We start from the raw sequence: 19,922 nt of genomic DNA, 5'->3' as shown, positions 1-19,922 counted from the left end.
GCCTGTGCCGTGGGGGCACTCTTTTCCTTCTGCCTTCGCCACGGTCTCCACTATGACGGAGGCGGAAGAGACCCCCTCCACTGCGCATGCACGGGGATGCCGTGAGCGCCCGCTGATGCTCCCGCGCATGCGCCGCCCGGCAAAGTAATTTTCGCGCCAGCTGGCGGGGCACCAAAGGCCTTTCCCGCCAGCTGGCGGGGCGGAAATCAGTCCAGCCCGGGCCTAACCCCTCAAGGTGAGGGCTCGGCCCCTCAAGATGCGGAGAATTCCGCACCTTTGGGGCGGCGCGATGCCGGACTGATTCGCGCCGTTTTTAGCGCCGGTCGGCGGACATCGCGCCGATTGCGGAGAATCCCGCCATCACCAAATGTGGCTCGATGTCAGACTTTGTATTATAATGCTCCTGTGGGATATTTCATTACCCTAAAAGGCACTATGTAAATGTAAACCTGTTGTTTCTGAGGCTCATAATTCTAATACCATACATTCAAGGCTTTCCATTTTGGCCCATTTCCGGGCACATAACCAATTGGGCACAGGCAGCACACATCCGAACAGGGGGGCCTGAGCCCCTGTTCATGGGGCCTCCTTTAAATACTTTGCTGCCTGCACTTGTCATGGCTCCAAATGCTGATAACAGATCAAAATCAGGCCACCTCTCTGGCCAGCGGACAGCTGCAGGTACACTGCCTTCCTTCCTCACATGGGTTCATAGGATATTCCCTTGTTCCTGGAGTTATTAAAGTCTCAGTATGGAGTGGACTGTCTTCTTGACACATTCCCATGATGAATATAGTACCACTTTGTAAGGAGCCTTCCACCTGGTGTCCTGTATTCCCTGCTCCTTTTAATATAGATGGTCAGAAGGGCATTCGGAAATGGTAGAACCTGTGTCATATTCACTCAGCCCAATTCAGGAGCTGTGAGGCTGTCTCGACAAAGGTTGGTATCAAATTATTTTAGTGAGAGTTAGCGCACCTCAGGATTGACAAAAATAATTGCCATAGCTTACAAGGCTATGGACCAAGTGCTGGAAAATTGGGATTAGAATAGATCGGTGCTGGATGGCTGGCACAGACACGATGGGCCGAAGGGCCTCTTTTTGTGCTGTAAAACTCTGACTTTAATTGGAGGCTCGTGACTCCCTCTTCGTTCCTTTTCATGTGGGTGGTAACTTTTACTCGATCCTGAAGCTCCACTTCAGCGAGTTTCACCCAGTCAATCACCTATTTGGTTTGTGTCATTCATCTGCCAGAATTAGACTGCAGGGGCCTTATCATCCAGGAATGGACAATCAAGCAACACATTCTGCAGATTGGAGTCCCACGTCCAAACCGCTCCCATACAGCAAAATCTATTGAATAATCTAGTCAATGATGTCTCACTTTACACATACAATGCAGGGGCCAAGGACGGGATTCTCCCTTCTGGGGACTAAGTCCCCAGGCCGGCGGGAAAACCGGCGCCAACCACTCTGGCGTCAACAGTCCTCGAAAGTGAGGAATTCTCCAAATTTTCAGGGGCTAGGTTGATGCTGGAGTGGTTGGCACCGCTCCAGCCGGCAGCGAAGGGCCGGCGTGATCTCAGGCATGCGAGGACCAGCCGGCACATTTCCGCGCATGCGCAGACTGGCCGGCGTATTTCCACGCATGCTCTCTTCTCCGTGCCGGCCCCTGGGCAATATGGCGGGGCCTACAGAGGCCCAGCGCGGAGGAAAGAAGGCCCCCACGGAAACAGCACACCCGCAGGATCAATAGGCTCAGGTCGCGGGCCAGGCCATCCAGGACCACCCCCGCACACTTACCTGCCAGGTGTGAGGTGAGTAATTCATGCCGGCGGGACTGGCAAAAACTGGATGGCCACTCGCCCCATTGGGGTCCGGAGAATCGCTGGGGGGGACCGCTGTCAATGGCCCCCGACCGGTGTGGCGGGAATCCCGGGGGCGCCGGAAAATAGGGCAGCCGGCGGCGGAGCGGGATTCGCGCCTCCCCTCGGGGATTCTCCGACCCGGCGGGGGATCGGAGAATCCCAGCCAACGTTAACAACCTTTTGAGATCCATCTTACCTTTTGAGGTCCAATTTAATTGCAAGCTTCTTCCCCTTCAAAGACACCTTTGCATTCAGTCTTGATTCCTGCAATGATAAATCCAAATGACAGGGGCCCGTCGAGGATTGTCACTCAGGGAGTGAAATAATGCAATGTTTTATAAAGATAGGAAAGTTATAACATGGTTTCAATATCATTGAGAATATTGTACACAATGGCACACAGCATGATGGAGTTAGGGAATGAATGCTTAATGTGCTCAGATTCCATTTCTCTTCAGGAACTTAGAAAACATCTATGGGTTTCTCCTGATTTCAGATTCCAATATTTTTTTCACCTTCTCTTTTTGTTTTCCTAGTTTCCTTTTTAATTTGAACCCTGCACTTTCTATATTCCTCCAGACTTTCTGCAATATTGAAGCCATGATCGAATGGCGGAGCAGACTCGATGGGCCAAATGGCCTAATTCTGCTCCTATATCTTATGAACTTATGAATACTCGATATCTGACAAAGGGTTTTGCTCATCATACAAGATGTGCTGCTTGGCCCATTATTTCTCTGAGGGGATACTGTTTTAACACACATAATAACAGTTTCATAATATTGGTTAACCCAGAAGAGAAATGGGATGTAATTATGTTGTGTTCATCGACTAACATCACGTCCAGACAATTCTAGTGCCGTGTGTTATTACAGACGAGCCAATCTGCTCAATTATATTTGCAGGGAATCTGCGATCTGGAACAGGCTTGTTACATTGAGCTGTGAGAACGGAACAATGTTTAAGGGAACCTGTACTATGAAGTCCCCTTCAGAAGTGGTTTTGGAACTGTATCCAGAATAAACACGGACACTCTTTTGGGACACTGACTGAGTGTCGGGGCACCAAGAAATTGTCGGGACACTGGGAGACTAGTCCAAAGATGCTTTGTAAATACATAGGGAGGAAGAGGGTAACAAAGGAAAGAGTCGGACCCATGAGGGACCAGAAAGGTAACTTACATGTGAATGTGGAGGATATGGAATGCAGGAAGGTCAATAATGATGACTTAGTAAAGAGGAAGAGAGTTCAATATTGGATGTGATAAACATTGTAAGTGAGGAAGTAATAAAGGTTTTGATGTCTTTAAACGTTTAATCACCAGGCCCAAATGAAATATATCTCAAGTTGCAAAGAGGCAAGGATGGATGTTATGGAGGTTCTGACAATCATATTTCAATTCTCCCTGGTTACACATGTGTGTCAGATGACTGGAGCTGTGCCAATGTTGTGCCGTGGTTTCAAAAGGGTGGAAGGGTTAACTTTAACTGTGGGCAATTTGAGGGACAGCATAAACCTTAATTTAGTAATTCATAGACCAATCAAGAACAGTGAGCATGGATTTGTTCATGGGAAAATCATCTTGATTGAAGTGTGAGAGTAGATGACAAGTTGGTTGATGTGGGAAACGAGGTAGGTGTGCTCCAGAGGCTGAAAGGTTCATGGATAGCACGTTTTTAGATGCAGTTACCCCGTGGCTTAAGGAAGTGCAGCCAGAGAGGGAATGGGTGACCACAAGTCAGAAAAAGGGGGTTCAGGCAGGTAGTCAGGAAAGACCCTGACTGCATCGCACTCCAGAACCGTTGTTCTGTCTTGGAAAATAGTGAGAGTGAAGGTTTCTCTGGGAAGTGCAGCCAAAGGCAAGTTCATGACACTTGTGGATGGCCCAGCTGCACAAGGCGGGGAAGAGTAAGAGTGGAAGAGCAATAGTGTTAGGAGACTTGATAGTGAAGGGTTCAGACAGGTGTTTCTGCGGTCGCAGACCTGACTCCAGGGTGGTGTGTTGCCTACCTGGTGCCAGGATCAGGGACGTCACTGAACGGCTGCAGGGCATTTTGAAGGGGGAGGTGAATAGTCAGAAGTCGTGGTTCACATTGGTACCAATGACATAGGTATTAAAGAGGGATGAGATCTTCCAGCAAAGGTTTAAGGAGCTAGGCAGAAGATTGAAAAGCAGGACTTCAAGGGTTGTAATCTCTGGATTACTCCCAGTGCCATGTGTGAGTGAGTATAGAAATAGGAGGATAGATCAATGCATGGCTAAAGAGATGTTGCAGGCGGGAAGGCTTTAATTTCCTGGATCCTGGGTCCGCTTCTGGGAAAGGTGGGGTCTGTACTAGTTGGACGGTTGCACCTGAACCAGAATGGGACCAACAGGAAGATTTGCTACTGCTGTTGAGGGGTTTTAAACTAATTTGGCAGGGAGATGGGTCACAGCATGGAGGTACATTAGGGGGTCATGCACAGTCAAATATATTAGAAAACCTAAGTCAGTTTGGAAGGCAGTGCAAAGACAGACATGTTAAGGAACAAGGGAATAGGGCAAAGCTGGAAGACATTTATCTTAATGCAAGGTCTTATGGGTAAGGCCGATGAACTGAGAACATTGTTTTTTTCCACACAGGAGTATGATATTATTACTATCGCAGAGACATGGGAGGGTCAGGACTGGCAGCTCAATATTCATGGGTATAGAATCTTCAAACGAGACACGAGGCCATATGAGTGGATCTTAAAAACAAAAAAAGGGGTGTTCGCGTTGCTGGGAGTGTACTATTCGCTCCCAAACAGTCAGTGAAATAGAAGAGCAGATATGTAGTAAAATCTCAGAGAAATGTTGTTAAAGTAGTAGGGGATTTCAACTTCCTCAACATTAATTGGGATAGGTAAAGTGTGAAAGGCTTGGAGGGGTTGGAATTCTTAAAGTGCATCCAGGAGAGCTTATTGAGCCAGCACATAAAGTCCGATAAGAGAGGGGGCAGTTCTAATTTTAGGGAATGAAGCTGGGCAGGTAGTACATGTGTCAGTAGGGGAGCATTTCAGTGATGGTGACCACAACTCAGTAAGATTTAAGGTAGTTATAGAAAAGGACAAAGTTGGACAGGAAATAAAGGTTCTGAATTAGGGGAAGGCCGATTTTAACAGGATAATATAGTATCTGGTCAAAATAGATTGGGAGCAGCTACTTGTAGAAAAGTCCAATCAGAGCAGGAGGAGTGATTCAAAAAGGAAATAGAGAGAGTACTAAGCCAATATGTTCCTGTAAAGGTGTGACCCTGAAAGTCAAGGGAAATACAGGATTGGATGAGGATAAAAGGGGAGACATATGGCAGATACAGAGGGCTGAAAACAGTGGAAGTCCTAGAGGAGTATAGGAAGTGCAGGGGGGTACTTAAAAAAGAAATTAGGAGAGTGAAGGGGGGCATGAAAAAGCACTGGCTGGCAAAATAAAGGAAAATTCCAAGGTGTTTTATAAATATATTAAAGGCAAGAAGGTAACCATGGAAAGAGTAGAGTCCATTAGGAACCAAAGTGACAATCTGTGTGCATCTGTGTTCACTATGCAGAAGGACAATGAAGGCATAGAAAGCAGGGAGGGCCACTGTGATATAGTTGAACAAATTAGGAAGGAGAAGGAGGTGTTAGTGGTTCGAGCAGGCTTAAAAGTGGATAAATCCCCAGGCTCAGATGAGATGAACCCTAGGCTGCTGTGTGAGGAGATTGCAGGGGCTCTGGCCATAGAAGAAGTGTGAGAGGACTGGAGGACAGCTAATATGGTTTCATTATTCAAGAAGGGCAGTAGAGAAGAACCAGGTAATTACAGGCCAGTGAGTCTATCAGTGGTAGGGAATTTATTGGAAAAAATTCTGAGGGACAGAATTGATCTCCACTTGGTGAGGCAAAGATTAACCACGGAAAGTCCATATGGCTTTGTCAGGGGTAGATCATGTCTAACAAAATTGATTGAATTTTTTGAGGAGGTGACCTGGTGTGTAGATGAGGGCAGTGTAGTTGATGTAATCTACATGAACTTCAGTAAGGAATTTGACAAGGCCCCACATGGGAGACCGATCAAGTCTCAAGCCCATGGTTGAAGGTTGCATTTGTGACCGGAAGCCTGTGTCTAGTTCTGTACCACAGGGATCAGTGTGGGGTCCCTTGCAGTTTGTAGTGTACATCAATGATCTAGATTTGAATGTGAGAGTGGAGATATGATCAGTAAGTTCGCAGATGACATGAAAATTGATGGTGTGGTAAATAGCGAGGAGGAAAGCCTTAGATTACAGGACGATAAAGACGGACAGGTCAGATGGGCAGAACAGTGACAAATAGAATTTAACCCTGAATAGTGTGAAGTGATACATTTTGGGAGAAGTAACAAGACAAGGGAATAGACAATGAACAGTAGGTCGCTAAGAAATACAGAGGATCAAAGAGACTTTGGGGTGCATGTCCAAAGATACCTGAAGACAGCAGGACAGGTAGATAAGGTGGTTGGGAAGGCATATGGGATACTTGTTTTTATTAGCCAAGGCATCGAATATAAGAGCAGGGAGGTTATAATGGAGCTGTATAAAATGATGGTTAGGCCACAGCTAGAGTACTATGGTCAGTTCTGGTCTCCACACTATAGGAAGGATGTGATTTCACTAGAAAAGGTGCAGAGAGATTCACCAGGATGTTGCTTGGGCTGGAGCATTTTCAGCAATGAAGCTGGGGTTGTTTTTCTTAGAGCAGAGAAAGCTGAGGGGGACCTCATCGAGGTGTACACAATTATGAGGGACATAGATAGGATAGTTATGAAGAAACCGTTCCCCTTAGTAGAGGGGTCGTGAAGGAAACCTGCTATTTCTGATAGGTAAGAGGATCATTAATTAGCCATTTTGTTATAAATACCAAAGCCCAGTTCAAAAATCATTTTAAAATGGATCCCATGATCGCACTGCAAATATGATCAAACAAAACCTCAGTTTGCAAAAGCACATAGCTTGCAGAAATAAAAGCACAGCATTTGAAACATTTGCCGTCAAACTAGAAGCAAATGCAACATTTCTACTGAGGGTCAAATTTACATTATGGTTCATAGCTAAGGGGCTGTTTAGCACAGGGCTAAATCACTGGCTTTGAAAGCAGAGCAAGGCAGGCCAGCAGAACGGTTGAATTCCCGTACCAGCCTCCCCGAACAGGCGCCGGAATGTGGCAACTAGGGGCTTTTCACAGTAACTTCATTTGAAGCCTACTTGTGACAATAAGCGATTTTCATTTCATTTCATTTCATTTCATATGAACTCTCCATTGTTCAAATGAAAGGAATTGCAGATTTCAGCACATACCAGTTCAATGATAAGAGCAGAGTTTGCATTCCAACACACGTTTAAGAAATCCACATGCAACATTTATATTAACTTTAAAGTTCAACGAGATAATGTTGCATATTTAAGACTGACAACCCAATCATCGAATCAAATGTATTGGAAACTCATCAGCATGTTACAGGGGCAGAAACAGATTGACTCAGATTGATAACAAATTCCTTAAAGATAGTGGTCCGAGGCAGCCATTTTTCATTCATGAATCAGCCTATACTACTTGCCTAGCTGTCTGCTGTCTTTATTTCATGTTTTCATGTTTCTATTCTAACTCTAGGTCTGCACAAGTTGTTTTGCTTCAAGCAAGAGACCATTGCCGTATTTTGAAGTTCAAGTCGTTTGTAAGCCACGAAGTTTAATTATATCTCTTAAAAGTCTTCTGCTGGCAGGGGCTTTCTTGAGAACATGTGATTTGTAATCACAAGCCAATTTTAAACTCTCAATTATAATCAATAGACACGCAATAAAGATTCATTCTGCATCCGAGACGTGTAGTGCAAATTTCTACTTAGTTAGGTGTATACGAGACTACACTTAAGCACGGGTAGATTTCATATGGTCTATAACCAGGGGGCTCAGATTTAAGGTAAGAAGCAGCAGATTTAGAGGGGATTTGAAGAAAACTCTTTTCACCCAGAGAGGGTGGTGGGAATCTGGAACTCACTGCCTTAAAGGATAGTAGAGGCGGGAACCCTCACAATATTTAAGAAGCATTTAGATGAGCACTTGAATGCCACAGCATACAAGACTACAGACAAAGTGGGCAGCACGGTGGCACAGTCGTTAGCACTGTGGCCTCACGACGCCAAGGTCCCAGGTTCGATCCCAGCTCTGGGTCACTGTCCATGTGAAGTTTGCACATTCTCCCGTGTTTGCGTGGGTTTCTCCCCCACAACCCAAAGATGTGCAGGCTAGGTGGATTGGCCCCGCTAAATTGCCCCTTAATTGGAAAAAAAATGAATTGGATACTATAAATGTTTTTTTAAAAAAGACTACAGCCCAAGTGTTGGATCACTTATATGATCTGAAAGAGCCGAACAAACTATTGGGTTAGAAATGGGTAATAAAAGCTGCCCATGGCAGCGTCACCCACTTCCCATGGAAGAATAACGGGGAAAAAAAGCTCTGCCTTGACCAGCAGAGATGTGATGGGCCCAATGGTCTACTTCAGGGTTGTAAAGTTTACGTGAATTGAGTTCAATGAAGTGTCGAAATATCATGTGACTGTTGCATTACCGTAACTGTCTGGGACACTGTGTGGCTATCGGATACTGTGTGGCTATCGGATACTGTGTGGCTAATGGACACTGTGTGCCTATTGGACACTGTGTGCCTATTGGACACTGTGTGCCTATTGGACACTGTGTGACTATCGGACACTGTGTGGCTATCGGACACTGTGTGGCTATCGGACACTGTGTGGCTATCGGACACTGTGTGGCTATCGACACTGTGTGACTAATGGACACTGTGTGACTATTGGACACTGTGTGACTATAGGACACTGTGTGGCTATCGGACACTGTGTGGCTATCGGACACTGTGTGGCTATCGGACACTGTGTGGCTATCGGACACTGTGTGGCTATCGGACACTGTGTGGCTATCGGACACTGTGTGGCTATCGGACACTGTGTGGCTATCGGACACTGTGTGGCTATCGGACACTGTGTGGCTATCGGACACTGTGTGGCTATCGGACACTGTGTGGCTATCGGACACTGTGTGGCTATCGGACACTGTGTGGCTATCGGACACTGTGTGACTATCGGACACTGTGTGACTATCGGACACTGTGTGACTATCGGACACTGTGTGACTATCGGACACTGTGTGACTATCGGACACTGTGTGACAAACGGACACTGTGTGACAAACGGACACTGTGTGACTAACGGACACTGTGTGACTATCGGACACTGTGGGACTATCGGACACTGTGGGACTATCGGACACTGTGGGACTATCGGACACTGTGTGACTAACGGACACTGTGTGACTATCGGACACTGTGGGACTATCGGACACTGTGTGGCTATCGGACAAAGTGACTAATGGACACTGTGTGGCTATCGGACACTGTGTGACTATCGGACACTGTGTGGCTATCGGACACTGTGTGGCTATCGGACACTGTGTGGCTATCGGACACTGTGTGGCTCTACTGTGTGACTAATGGACACTGTGTGGCTATCGGACACTGTGTGACTAATGGACACTGTGTGAATAATGGACACTGCGTGACTATCGGACACTGCGTGACTATCGGACACTGCGTGACTATCGGACACTGCGTGACTATCGGACACTGCGTGACTATCGGACACTGTGTGGCTATCGGTCACTGTGTTACTATCGGACATTGTGTGGCTATACTGTGTGGCTAATGGACACTGTGTGACTAATGGACACTGTGTGACTAATGCACACTGTGTGGCTATCGGACACTGTGTTACTATCGGACATTGTGTGGCTATACTGTGTGACTAATGGGCACTGTGTGGCTATCGGACACTGTGTGACTATCGGACACTGTGTGACTATCGGACACTGTGTGACTATCGGACACTGTGTGGCTATCGGTCACTGTGTGGCTATCGGACATTGTGTGGCTATACTGTGTGATAATGGACACTGTGTGGCTAATGGACACTGTGTGACTAATGGACACTGTGTGGCTATCGGACACTGTGTGGCTATCGGACACTGTGTGGCTATACTGTGTGACTAATGGACACTGTGTGGCTAATGGACACTGTGTGACTAATGGACACTGTGTGGCTATCGGACACTGTGTGGCTATCGGACACTGTGTGGCAATCGGACACTGTGTGGCTATCGGTCATTGTGTGGCTATACTGTGTGACTAATGGACACTGTGTGGCTAATGGACACTGTGTGGCTATCGGACACTGTGTGGCTATCGGACACTGTGTGGCTATCGGTCACTGTGTTACTATCGGACATTGTGTGGCTATACTGTGTGACTAATGGACACTGTGTGGCTATCGGGCACTGTGTGGCTATCGGGCACTGTGTGGCTATCGGGCACTGTGTGGCTATCGGGCACTGTGTGGCTATCGGGCACTGTGTGGCTATCGGGCACTGTGTGGCTATCGGGCACTGTGTGGCTATCGGGCACTGTGTGGCTATCGGGCACTGTGTGGCTATCGGGCACTGTGTGGCTATCGGGCACTGTGTGGCTATCGGGCACTGTGTGGCTATCGGGCACTGTGTGGCTATCGGACACTGTGTGGCTATCGGACACTGTGTGGCTATCGGACACTGTGTGGCTATCGGACACTGTGTGGCTATCGGGCAATGTGTTACTATCGGACATTGTGTGGCTATACTGTGTGACTAATGGGCACTGTGTGGCTATCGGACACTGTGTGACTATCGGACACTGTGTGACTATCGGACACTGTGTGACTATCGGACACTGTGTGACTATCGGTCACTGTGTGGCTATCGGTCACTGTGTGGCTATCGGACATTGTGTGGCTATACTGTGTGATAATGGACACTGTGTGGCTAATGGACACTGTGTGACTAATGGACACTGTGTGGCTATCGGACACTGTGTGGCTATCGGACACTGTGTGGCTATACTGTGTGACTAATGGACACTGTGTGGCTAATGGACACTGTGTGGCTATCGGACACTGTGTGGCTATCGGACACTGTGTGGCTATCGGACACTGTGTGGCTATCGGACACTGTGTGGCTATCGGACACTGTGTGGCTATCGGACACTGTGTGGCTATCGGACACTGTGTGGCTATACTGTGTGACTAATGGACACTGTGTGGCTAATGGACACTGTGTGGCTATCGGACACTGTGTGGCTATCGGACACTGTGTGGCTATCGGACACTGTGTGGCTATCGGACACTGTGTTACTATCGGACATTGTGTGGCTATACTGTGTGACTAATGGACACTGTGTGGCTATCGGGCACTGTGTGGCTATCGGGCACTGTGTGGCTATCGGGCACTGTGTGGCTATCGGGCACTGTGTGGCTATCGGGCAATGTGTGGCTATCGGGCAATGTGTGGCTATCGGGCACTGTGTGGCTATCGGGCACTGTGTGGCTATCGGGCACTGTGTGGCTATCGGGCACTGTGTGGCTATCGGGCACTGTGTGGCTATCGGGCACTGTGTGGCTATCGGACACTGTGTGGCTATCGGACACTGTGTGGCTATCGGACACTGTGTGGCTATCGGACACTGTGTGGCTATCGGACACTGTGTTACTCCCGGTGACACAATGTGACTCTTGGATACTGTGTGACCCCCGGGGACAGTATTTCCCATTCAGGACTCACCATGATGGTTGGAATGGACACAACTCTGCACATATGCGAATTAAGTGGCTTACCATGATTATACTGGACAGAATCACTGGTTTGGCATTTGGGGGAAGCAGAATAACATTCATGAGGGCGCTGACACTAACAGTGATCCCTGACGGTTTGATGGTACAGCGAGGAGCAGACGTCACTTCCAAATCCAACAGCAGAGGAGCTTCCTTCGCTGATGATGTTGGGGTCTTGGTGTCAGTGAGGGGGAAAAAAAGGCATGGTTAAAACTTTCAAAGATATTCCATTTAATATATATTCAATCACATTTCTGTTTGGTTTTAATTGTCCCTGTCTCAGCCCATTTGCTGCTGAAACCCTCATTTGTGCCGTCGTTATCTCCAGATTTAATTAATTCAAAACACACACACACATGTAGCCGCCTTTCTATCTTTCATCCTCCATAAACCACAGCTCATCCTAAACAAGGCATTTTCAAAGTTGGGTCGCGACCCGCAGGTCGGTCATGGGCGGGTGTAGGGAGGCTCACGGAGAAATTCATGCGCAAAGCCGCAGCAGCCGGCCTTTAACAAAGCCGGCTGCGAGCGACTTTTAAAATGACGGCCGCGACCAACCAGCTAAAAAAATGCGGGCGCACTGCGCATGCTTGCCCGTTCATCAGTGCGCATGCAACCTGGAAGTGTTGTGACCTGAACCCGGGGTCAAAGTGCGATTGCGGCATACTGGCAGCTGACTGCGTGGTGATCGCCGATGATGAACAAGGCTATGACCTCGATCTGTTTTGCATCCCTAAAAGTTACTCAAATGATCTGGAGAGAGTATATATTCCTCATGGTTTAGTCATGGACAAAACTGAACGTTTGGCAAGGGATATAATGAAAGCCATGGGAAATTATCACATCATCGCCCTTTGTGTACTGAAGGGTGGCTATAAGTTTTTTGCTGACATTTTAGACGACATTAAGCATTGAATGGAAACAGTGATCAGTCAATCCCAATGACGGTGGACTTCATCCGCTTGAAGAGTTACTGTAATGATCAGTCAACAGGGGAGCTACTCAGAGTTTACAAACCGAGGAACAAAATCCATGCTTTCCTCCTCGAGAAATTGTCCTCTCTGGCTGATTCGTTTGCAGATGAAACTTGGATGCTAACTATGTCTTACCTCTCTTCCTGCGAACCCGATTGGAGTGAGATCGTGAGGACCAAGCAGGCTCACCTCTCGCATTAAAGGTAAGAGAAAATGGTGGGTCGCGAATGTCAGCCGGTGTGGGTCGTGAAGGTCGGCCGGCTGGTAAAAATGGGTCCCCGGGAAAAAAGTTTGAAAAACACTGTCCTTTTTAAAAATTTAATTTAGAGTACCCAATTCATTTTTCCAATTATGGGGCAATTTAGCATGGCCAATCCACCGAGCCTGCACATCTTTGGGTTGTGGGAGCGAAATCCACGCAAACACGGGGAGAATGTGCAAACTCCACACGCACAGCGACCCAGAGCCGGGATCGAAACAGGGACCTGGGCGCCGTGAGGCAGCAGGGCTAATCCACTGCGCCACCGTGCTGCCCTGAAAAACACTGTCCTAAACACTTCTACCCATATTGCTCCAAGTCCCAATTAACCCTCATCCGTGTGCTTGCTGCCTGACAGTGGCTCTCTTTTAAGCAAAGTTTTCATCTTAAATTCTTATCATTGTTTTCAAATGGAACTTTAGTCATCACAACACAGAATTAGGCCATTCAGTCCATCAAGACCATGTCATATTCTGTTGTACAGCAATCCAGTCACTCACACCGCCCTGCTCGATCCCCGTAACTCTGCAACATTATTTCCCAGGTGTCCACCCAATTTCCTTTAGAAATCATTGAGCGTCTCCGTTTCCTCTCCCCCCATGGGCAGCAAGTTCCAGTTCACTTGCTGTGTAAAAAACATTCTTCCTCATATCGCCTCGCACCCACCCACCCTGAAAACGTTAGGTATGGGCGCGATTCTCTGGCCTTGTTCCGTCTTCGCTCAAGCGTAACCAGGCCGGTGAATATCGGGAGAGGCCAAAAGCGAGATCAGTGCCAGGCGCCAAACAGTTTGCAATGCAGCCGGCCCGCTCCCAAACGTGAAATCGGGATCATGCCGTAGCATAGCGAGAAACCAATTATCACCACTTAAGCCCCATTTCCATACAATTAACGAGAGCCACCCCATATCCAACGGCCTACAATCATTCAGTGCCCCCCCCCCCCAGCAAGTGGTCTCTCTGGCGCTGAATAGTACTCCTTTTGAAAAACGAGAACCTGGCGGAAGGGCTTCTGTGGGGCACCAAGAAGGTGAGTAGCCATTTTTACTCACAAGCAAAGAGCCCGGGGGCGCTGGACTTGCCACCCCAGTGCTCGGTGAGGGGTGGGGGACCCCCTGCTGAGGGTGGGGGGCAACTACCCGCGCCACCACCATACCAAACCCTGGATCATGTGTACCCGTTCCGGGGGCAACCGCTGTCTCTGCCCGTCTGGTCCAACGACCACCCATTACACCCACCGACTGCTGAGGCCTCCGGCTGCGCGGCTGAAGGCTTTCTTGCAGTGTAATGTAAGTCTACTTGTGGCACTAATGAAGATTATTATTATTGCTAAGGGAATTGGCAATCGTGGTTAAGTGAGTACTTTACACAACCCAAGAGGATTCCCATGGGTGGACGGGCCATGTAGCATGCGGGAGTCATTGCCTAGCATCTCAATCGCACCCTGATGCCTGGACACTGTGGTTGAACACTGCGGGAGGCAACACCACACAGGCAATATCAGAGTACCCAGAGGATGGGATACAGCTCTGAGGACAAGTCCACAGCCGGAGGATGGGTGAGCGCCACGTGGAGGGGGGTGGCGGGAATGCCTGGAATGGTGAGCAAGGGGTCCGTGGGTCAGACCGCATTGTGGAAGGAAATGAGAGGGATCATAATGGTTCTGAGAAAAGGTGTTTACTGTGTTTTACAAACCCCACTCCCGCTGGTGCAGACCCCACACCCCCCAACCCCCACCACCACCCCCCACCCCTCTCCCGGTGCCCTCAGTGATCCTCAATGTGCCTTGTCCTCCTAGCTCTACCACTACATAGCGGATGCACATCGGAGGTAGATGTGGAGGCTGCCAGCTGCTTTGATGCCCCTTGCGGGTGACCTCTGGGGGCTCTGGGGCCAGAGGGCCCCGGCTCACATGTTAGCGGCCCATGCATAGCTGTGCCGCTGTGTCCCGTGTGCAGGCTGAGAGACGTGGCCTCATCAAAGGGGTGGAACTCGGGGGAGCTAGTGGCCACCATCCCCAGTCCATGGGACGGGTCAAGCTTGACACCCACTGCCCCTTCCTCCCGATTGGTGCCCATAGGGCCCTGGGGTTCACCTTGGGACGGAGGGGCAGCTGGTTCGGGCCCCGGCTGCCCCTGCATCATCTGCTCTGCCAGCCCTGGCGGTTCCCCATGGTCCGCACCATCGTGTCGACACCTTCGGCGATGCTCCTCAGTGTTTGGGACATGCTCTGCAGCATCTCAGCAATGCCCACCTGCGACTGGATAAGTTTGCAGCGCCTCGGCCATTCCTATCTGAGAGCCAGCCATGTCCCGCAGAACCTTATCAAGGTCGGCCTGGTATTGGGTGACATCCCCCAGTGAGGCAGACGTTCTGTCAAGACCCTCAGCAATGGCCGTCACTGACTGTGCGACAGCTTGAACACCTTCACTCATGGTGCTGACATGGTGCTCCAGGCTCTCCACTGCGATCGCCACCCGAGCAGTGTTGGCCTCGGTGCCACTCATTGCCAGCGCCATCTCCTGTGCCCGTAGCCTCTGGAACTCCTCCAAGTGCATCTGCTGGAGTGTCGCTGACATCTCTCTCGGAACATCCAGGGTTGTCCCTATCGTCGCCATCAGCTCCGGGTAATTCTACCACAGGCTCAGCATCAGGCTGGGACCCAGCTGGGTCCTGGGATCCAGCAGACCTCCGACTGCTGTCTCGCCCGGGGGTTCTTGCCTCCACCTGATGTACATCGGTAGCTGTGGTGTTCACCAGACTGTGCCTCAGAAGCCTGTCCACTAACATTTCCCACCAAGGTGCATTTATCTGCGCTGGCGGAGGGTAGAGGTGACAGCTGCACCGCGACTACGGTTGCATCCTCGGAGCTCCCCTTCGAGGTGTTGTCCTCGGAGTCAGTGGAGGGGGCCGCCCGGGATGGGCCGGCGCCGTCGGCTGGAGGACCTGCGGGAGAATGGACATGTGGTCAGTGGGAGGGATGGGTCAGTCAGTAAGGCAATCATTACTCATGTTTGACAGGCCCCCGGGTGGAGCCCGGTGGCTCCTCACCTCTGCGGAGCCACCAGCCTTAATAAAAATATATTCTTTTAAAAAGAAAAAATGTTAACTCTGTTTTCTCTCCATAGATACTCAGTTTTCCCAGCGTTCTCTGATCTGGGGCGAGATTCTCCAACCACCCGCCGGGTCAGAGAATCAGCGGGGGCTGGCGTGAATCCCGCCCCCGCCGGTTGCCGAATTCTCCACCACCAGAAATTCAGCGGGGGCGGGAATCGCGCCGCGCCGGTTGGCGGGCTACCCCCCGCAATTCTCCGGCCCGGATGGGCCGAAGTCCCGCCGCTAAAATGCCTGTCCCGTCGGCGTAGATTAAACCACCTACCTGACCGGCGGGACAAGGCGGCGCCGGTGGGCTCCGGGGTCCTGGGGGGGGGGGGGGGGCGCGGGGCGATCTGGCCCCGGGGGGTGCCCCCACGGTGGCCTGGCACGCGATCGGGGCCCACCGATCCGCGGGCAGGCCTGTGCCGTGGGGGCACTCTTTCCCTTCCGCCTCCGCCACGGTCTCCACCATGGCTGAGGCAAAAGAGACTCTCTCCACTGCGCATGCGCGGGAATGCCATCAGTGGCCGCTGACGCTCCCGCGCATGCGCCGCCCGGAGATGTCATTTCCACGCCAGCTGGCGGGGCACCAAAGGCCTTTTCCGCCAGCTGGCGGGGCGGAAATTCGTCCGGCGCGGGCCTAGCCCCTTAAGGTTGGGGCTCGGCCCCCAAAGATGCGGAGCATTCCTCACCTTTGGGGCGGCGCGATGCCCGACTGATTTGCGCTGTTTTGGGCGCCAGTCGGCGGACATCGCGCTGTTTCCGGAGAATTTCGCCCCTGATTTCAGACTTCCAACATCTGCAGCATTTTGCTTTTATTTTCTTTCCCCATTTTGGGGAAATACCTGAACTGCTGCCTTTAATGTTTTATCATTCCAACCGAGTAACAACTCGGAGACTCAGGCAGTGTGTGTGGTGAGGAATGGAGTTAACCTTTCAGATCAATGATCTTGCGTCAGTACAGGTGATGAAGGTATATTAACTGTTTCATGGTCTCTCTCTCTCCCCACAGATGTTGTCTGACCTGGTGAACATTTCCAGCATTTGTTTTCATTTCAGATTTCCAGCATCTCAGGGGCGCGATTCTCCACTCCCGCGCCGGTTGGGAGAATCGCCTGGGCTGACAACATTTCAGGGGACGCCAGTCCGACGCCCTCCCGCGATTCTCCCAAGCAGCGGGAACGGCCTGGTCGAGTTTCGCAGGCCGCAGGCCAGAGAATCGCCAGAGACACCGAAAATGGCGATTCTCCGGACCCCCCGCTATTCTGAGGCCCGGATGGGCCGAGCGGCCAGGCCAAAACGGCGGGTTCCCCCCGGCGCCGTCCACACCTGGTCGCTGCAGTCGTGGGCGGTGTGTGAACGCTGGGGGGGGGCGAGGGGGGATCCTGCACCGGGCTTTACCTGAAATGTGGGGCGGCCCGCGATCGGTGCCCACCGATCGTCGGGCCATCCTCTCAGAAGGAGGACCTCTTCCTTCCGCGGCCCCACAAGATCCGCCCCCCATCTTCTTGTGGGGCGGATTTAGAGAGGACGGCAACCACGCATGCGCGGATGACGCCCGTTATGCGGCGCCGGCCGCGTCATCTATGCGGCGCCGCTTTTACGCGGGCGACAAGGCCTGGCGCGGGTAGATGACGCGGCCCGGATACTGGCCCATTGTCAGGGCCTGAATCGGTCGGGACCGGGGCCGTTCCGCGCCGTCGTGAACCTCGACGGCATTCACGACGGCGCGGCCACTTCGGCGTGGGGGTGGAGAATCCCGCCCCTCGTGTTTGGGTTTTATGAGTGGTTCAGGAACACTTCAATTCACTGGACTTAGCCACTCTTCCAGTTAATTTTTTTCCACTGGATTATGGGCAGGAATCTGCTGGGGGGGGGGACTATGTTTTCCCACCGGGGATGAATCGCATCTGATTTGCACTCGCGCTGGGAGCGGGAATCCGGAGACCCCCACAAGAGAGCCCCCCCATAAAACAGCCTCCCCACTCCCCCCCCCCCCCCCCCCCCCACCGCCCCAATGCAGAGACCCCTGTCTGGAAGCTAGACAGCAGTACAGACAGAGGCAGTGAGAAAAAACACTGCTTTAAAACTCACCTATTGATGCACTATCAATTACGACGAGACAAGAGTAGAGAGTAATCGAGGCTTTATTACACAGAGATGTGTGGCCTCCTACAGCTGCTGCCGAAATGGCTGCAGTTCGGAGAGCACACACTTTTATACTCCGCCTGCTGGGCAGAGCCAGCAGGCAGGGATCTACCCCCGTACCTGTAGTACAGGGGCCTTACCGTAATACCCTCGTATGCAGTGCAGTATATACAATATAATACAACAGTGGTGACTACCACATTCACCCCGTTAAAAATAAGTCCAGTGGGGGTGGTGGAAAACTATTTACACACAGGTTGTCATTAAAATTTCAGACAAATTTAGACGGTAGGGCGCCTTGATCCATCGCTGAAAGCGCCGCAGTGCTGGTGGCGAGTCAGGAGTCGGCTCGGTTGTCGGTGACTCCAGGAGCATGTCGACATCCTCTTCATCCCCGGGTGGGACCAAGGGGAGGACTGATTGTCCTGGAGCGGGGGCTGAGGTGGGGTGCGCTGGGGGAAGGGGGGGGTGGCTCCGGGGCAGATGGGAAGGATGTGTGGGGACCCAGCTGGTGCCAGGTCCCTGAGGGAGACTGTGTCTTGGCGGCCGCCGGGGTACTCTACGTAGGCGTACTGCGGGTTTGCGTGGAGTAGGTGTACCCTCTCAACCAACGGGCCCGCCTTGTGGAGCCGCACGTGCTTGCGGAGGAGAACGGGTCCTGGAGCTGCCAGCCACGTTGGGAGCGAAACCCCAGAGGTGGACTTCCTGGGGAAGGCAAAGAGACGTTCATGGGGGGTTTCGTTAGTCGCGGTGCACAGGAGCGACCGAATGGAGTGAGGTGCGTCGGGGAGGACCTCCTGGCAGAGGGAGGCCGGGAGATTTCTGGACCGTAGGGCCAGCTGGACGGCCCTCCAGACCGTCCCATTCTCCCGCTCCACCTGCCCGTTTCCCCGGGGGTTGTAGCTGGTCGTCCTGCTCGAGGCAATGCCCCTGTTGAGCAGGTACTGGCGCAGCTCATCGCTCATAAATGAGGGTCCCCGGTCGCTGTGGACGTAGGCGGGGAAACCGAACAGAGCGAAGATGGTGTTGAGGGTTTTGATGACGGTGGCAGACGTCATATCGGGGCATGGGACGGCGAAGGGGAATCTGGAATATTCATCGACCACATTGAGAAAATACGTGTTATGGTCGGTGGAGGGGAGGGGCCCTTTGAAGTCCACGCTGAGGCATTCAAAGGGGCGGGAGGCCTTCACCAGGCGCGCACGGTCTGGCCGGTAGAAGTGCAGTTTACGTTCCGCGCAGACCTGGCAGTCTCTGGTGACAGCCCTGACGTCCTCGATGGAGTGGGGCAGATTGAGGGCCTTAATGAAGTGATAAAAGCGAATGACCCCTGGGCGACAGAGATCGTCGTGCAGGGTTCGGAGTCGGTCCACTAGTGCGCTGGCAATGTACCTTGGGACAGGGCATCGGGGGGCTCGTTGAGCTTACCGGGGTGATACAAAATCTCGTAATTAAAGGTGGAGAGCTCGATCCTCCACCGCAAGATCTTATCATTTTTGATCTTACCCCGCTGTGTGTTGTTAAACATGAAGGCAATCGACCATTGGTCTGAGGAGATTAAATCTCCTGCTGGCCAGGTAATGCCTCCAGTGCCGCACAGCTTCAACATTAGCTTGGGCCTCCTTTTCGACGGAGGAGTGCCGAATTTCAGAGGCATGGAGGGTGCGGGAAAAGAATGCCACCGGCCTTCCTGCCTGGTTGAGGGTGGCGGCCAGAGCGACGTCTGATGCATCGCTCTAGACTTGGAAGGGGAGCGTCTCGTCGACCGCGTGCATCGCGACCTTGGCGATGTCGGCCTTGATACGGTTGAAGGCCTGGTGAGCCTTGCCC

At 51.3% G+C, this 19,922-nt stretch overlaps 1 protein-coding gene across 4 annotated transcripts in view; it reads right to left on the bottom strand.

Moving 5' to 3' along the window:
- The window catches only part of pltp (phospholipid transfer protein), a 200,640-nt gene that overhangs the window by 30,043 nt on the left and 150,675 nt on the right, over positions 1-19,922 (bottom strand). For all 4 annotated transcript variants that reach the window (XM_072514495.1, XM_072514497.1, XM_072514496.1 and 1 more), the window contains exons 11-12: positions 11,620-11,790; positions 2,066-2,133 (exon numbers count right to left, since the gene is read on the bottom strand). In XM_072514495.1, coding sequence (XP_072370596.1) covers positions 2,066-2,133; positions 11,620-11,790 — 239 coding nt within the window. The remainder of the gene's footprint in view (positions 1-2,065; positions 2,134-11,619; positions 11,791-19,922) is intronic.

The sequence above is a fragment of the Scyliorhinus torazame genome, chromosome 8, assembly GCF_047496885.1.
Source record: "Scyliorhinus torazame isolate Kashiwa2021f chromosome 8, sScyTor2.1, whole genome shotgun sequence".
Classification (NCBI taxonomy): Eukaryota; Metazoa; Chordata; class Chondrichthyes; order Carcharhiniformes; family Scyliorhinidae; genus Scyliorhinus; species Scyliorhinus torazame.
This window is presented reverse-complemented; position numbering and strand designations above follow the sequence as displayed.